The sequence below is a fragment of the Triticum dicoccoides genome, chromosome 5B (genome assembly GCF_002162155.2).
Source record: "Triticum dicoccoides isolate Atlit2015 ecotype Zavitan chromosome 5B, WEW_v2.0, whole genome shotgun sequence".
In the NCBI taxonomy this organism is placed as follows: domain Eukaryota; kingdom Viridiplantae; phylum Streptophyta; class Magnoliopsida; order Poales; family Poaceae; genus Triticum; species Triticum dicoccoides.
In genome coordinates, this window is record NC_041389.1 from 58,118,306 (window position 1) to 58,121,476 (window position 3,171).

The 3,171-nt window shown below is 46.0% G+C and overlaps 1 protein-coding gene across 1 annotated transcript in view; it reads right to left on the bottom strand.

Moving 5' to 3' along the window:
• Positions 1-3,171, bottom strand: part of LOC119305214 (7-deoxyloganetin glucosyltransferase-like) — a 38,069-nt gene that overhangs the window by 1,809 nt on the left and 33,089 nt on the right. Inside the window, exon 3 of the mRNA XM_037581795.1 lies at positions 2,439-2,697. Within this exon, the coding sequence (XP_037437692.1) occupies positions 2,439-2,697 (259 nt within the window). The remainder of the gene's footprint in view (positions 1-2,438; positions 2,698-3,171) is intronic.

Sequence of the window (3,171 nt, forward strand, 5' to 3'; positions counted from 1 at the left end):
GGTGCCTGATCAGGGGATGGACATGGCCATGACAATGCCTCCAGGGAGGAGACGAAGCCCACAAGGCGTCATTGTTGCCCGCGGCCACAACAACCCACAGGTTTCTCTTCGGCCATGTTCATCAAGTTTCGATACTATGCCTTTATAATCTCTCGAAACCTCCAAAAAGATTTATTGAGCAATTTTTTCACCGTCACCAACCCATGTTCCACAACAATCTAATCTAGAGCTATTTTTGATACCTTGTCAGACTAGGAATTCACCGTTGGAGCTATCTTCATCAACACCGTTGGAGTTATATATATATATATATATATATATATATATATATATATATATATATATATATATATATATATATATATATATATAAAGAGAGAGAGAATGAGAGAGAGAGAGAGAGAGGAGTTGGACCTCATCGTCGTGAGTCCCGATGTAAAATATCCCTCATCGCGGGACTATTGAGAATTCATCTCAAAGGGGCGGAAGTCCCGACTTACAAGGCCACACTTACCACTCAATCTGCTCAACAACAGTACAATGTATGACTAAGTGCATAATCAGGATCTCCCGTGGTGATTTTAGATAAAAGGCATGCGTGCGACTTTATAGATAAAGACACCAGACAGAGTTCGAACACTAACAACCAACGAAACAGACAGATGAAATGTTGCCCCAAACGCGGGCTCACCCGAAGTTTAAAGGAGAGATACATGGCTCCCAGGCCAGCACACGTACGGCACGCAGGCCGGAGGAACTAAGAATGACATAGCCAGCAACTAGTCAACGCCAAAGCAACTAAGCAACATGCTCCTGTCTGGCTAGGGAAGACGCCGAGGCCCGCACTTTAGATATCAGGAGATCAAGAGCATCCCAGTCCTCCGTCTTAGTCAATGATCTTCACTGCTTACAGGAACATACATGATTTAAATAAGCAATCAGCAGGCTTAGCAGGGAAAACATGGTCGATGGTAAATTTTATTCCTAGTCGTCCATAAAGACCAGCACATAGCTCTAAGGCCAACCCAGAAGACCCTTTTAGAAACGCCAGTCAAAGAATTAGCAAGGGCCTGAATCTTAGAGAAGGATGAGGGGTCCCATGAGACCTGGAGCCAGGATCTAACACATCTCCAGACCAACTTGGCCAAAACACAGTGGAACAAAATGTGATTCGTGTCCTCCAAAGCACCGTAGTGGGCGCAGAAATCCGATCCCGGGCCATTCCTCTTATGGACCTGGTCCGCCGCGGGCAAACGCCCTCGAAAATCTTGCCACATCAAGATCTTCACCTTTGGGGGAATACGAGCCCGCCAAACCAGATTAAATCTGTTGGTGGGAGATCCGCCAACAAGCTTTGAATATAAATACTTAACCGAAAAATGAACTGGAGAGGTATGGGGCTAGACCACCGAGTCCTCGTTCTCCAAGAGCGTAGGGAAGAAAACAGTAAGTCTTTGCCAATCTTCAAAATCTACATGAGATAGGGAATGACGAAAAGACCAAGTCCCAATTATTAGCCGAGAGCTCGGCGATTGAGATGTTTGGGTTGGGACAATAGGAAAAGAGTGTGGGAAAACTCACAGACAGAGGTGAGTCTCCACACCACCAATCAAGCCAGAAGCAAACAGAGGAGCCGTCCCCGACAACAAACTTAACATGGGCCAAAAACAAAGGCCTAACTTTGACCAAATCCTTCCAGAATTGTGAGCCTCCGTGCGCAGAAGCTAACAACGGGATAGAAAGAGGGAAGTACGTAGCTTGAAGGATAGAGAACCATAAGGATCCAACTCCTGTTGTCATAATTTTTCACCACCATGTAATCGGTAGGCATTTATTCATGATGGTAGTGTTAATAATGCCCAACCCCCAAAGGTTTTTTGGTCTACACATAAGTTTCCACCTGACAAATCTGTATTTGCGCCTATGGTCTGCCACATTCTAGTAGAAAACACCTCTATGCTTATGAAAGCACGTGTGCGTGCCAACCGAGAGCAGATAGAAGCACATGAAAAACATTGGTAAGGAGGATAAGCAAGCGTTGATCAGCGCCACTTTCCCAGCATTAGTATTGTATCTATCTCGCCAAAGGAGGACTCTATTACCCACTTTAGCCACGGCAGGAGCAAATTCTTTCTCATAAAGCATATCAGGGGAGATAGGGAGGCCCAGATATTTAAACAGGAAAGGTCCCAGCTTACAACTGAGGAGGTGGGCCACCCTTAAGGCCTCGATATTATCCACACCAGTAACTATGACCTCACTTTTAGAGAAGTTAATTTTGAGACCCGACAGTGCCTTGAAGCACAAAAGAATAAACTTGAGGTGAGCGATGCAGGATTCATTTAGGTCTACCATAATTATAGTGTCATCCGCATATTGGAGATGAGTGACCCCTTCAGCATCGATCATTTTTGATATAAATTGGTTCGAGGTGTTACCTTTGAGTGGCACGTAGCCTCTTTCCGTTAGCTCCCGGAGCCACATGTGGGCCATCAGCGATGCAGCGCTACAAGTCCAGAGCACCATGCTCGGCACGCCCAGCTCCCGCGCCACGTCCAGCGCGAAGCTCATCAACACCGTCGGCAGCATGCAGGTCACCGGTGGCACGCCTGGGGTGCCGTTGAGCCGCAGGAGGAGCTCCTTCAGCGGCTCCGCGGACCGCTGGCTCGTGGCGGCAGACAGCCTGAGGTCGTAGTCCTCAACGTCCCGGTCAAGGTTTTGGATCCCAAGTGGACATTTTTTCTCGAGGGGCACCGGAATTTGCGGTTACCATGGTAACCGCGAAACACCGGAAAAAATTCAAACGAAATTTGAAATTAAATTTTGAATTCAAATATTTTTGAAATCGATATAGATAGAGGTTTAACTCCCGAAGTTATCACTTATCTGCTCCTGGCGTAGTGGCTATTCAAGCCGAAGTCCCCCTTGCTAAAAGGTTACGAGTTCGACACCTGTCCAGTCCAACAAATTTCTAGCTTTTTTTAACTTTTGCATATCAAAAAGAAATTAAAAAGCGTGTGTCCAGATTCGAACCCACAACGTGCTGTTGAGGAAAGGCTGGCGTTGCACTAGGCCACGACTACTTTCATTAAAATAGAAGAGATGGCCTTTATTTAACTACACTCTGAGCGTTTGAATTCAAAATTTTCGAGATTTTTTGCCCGGTATGAG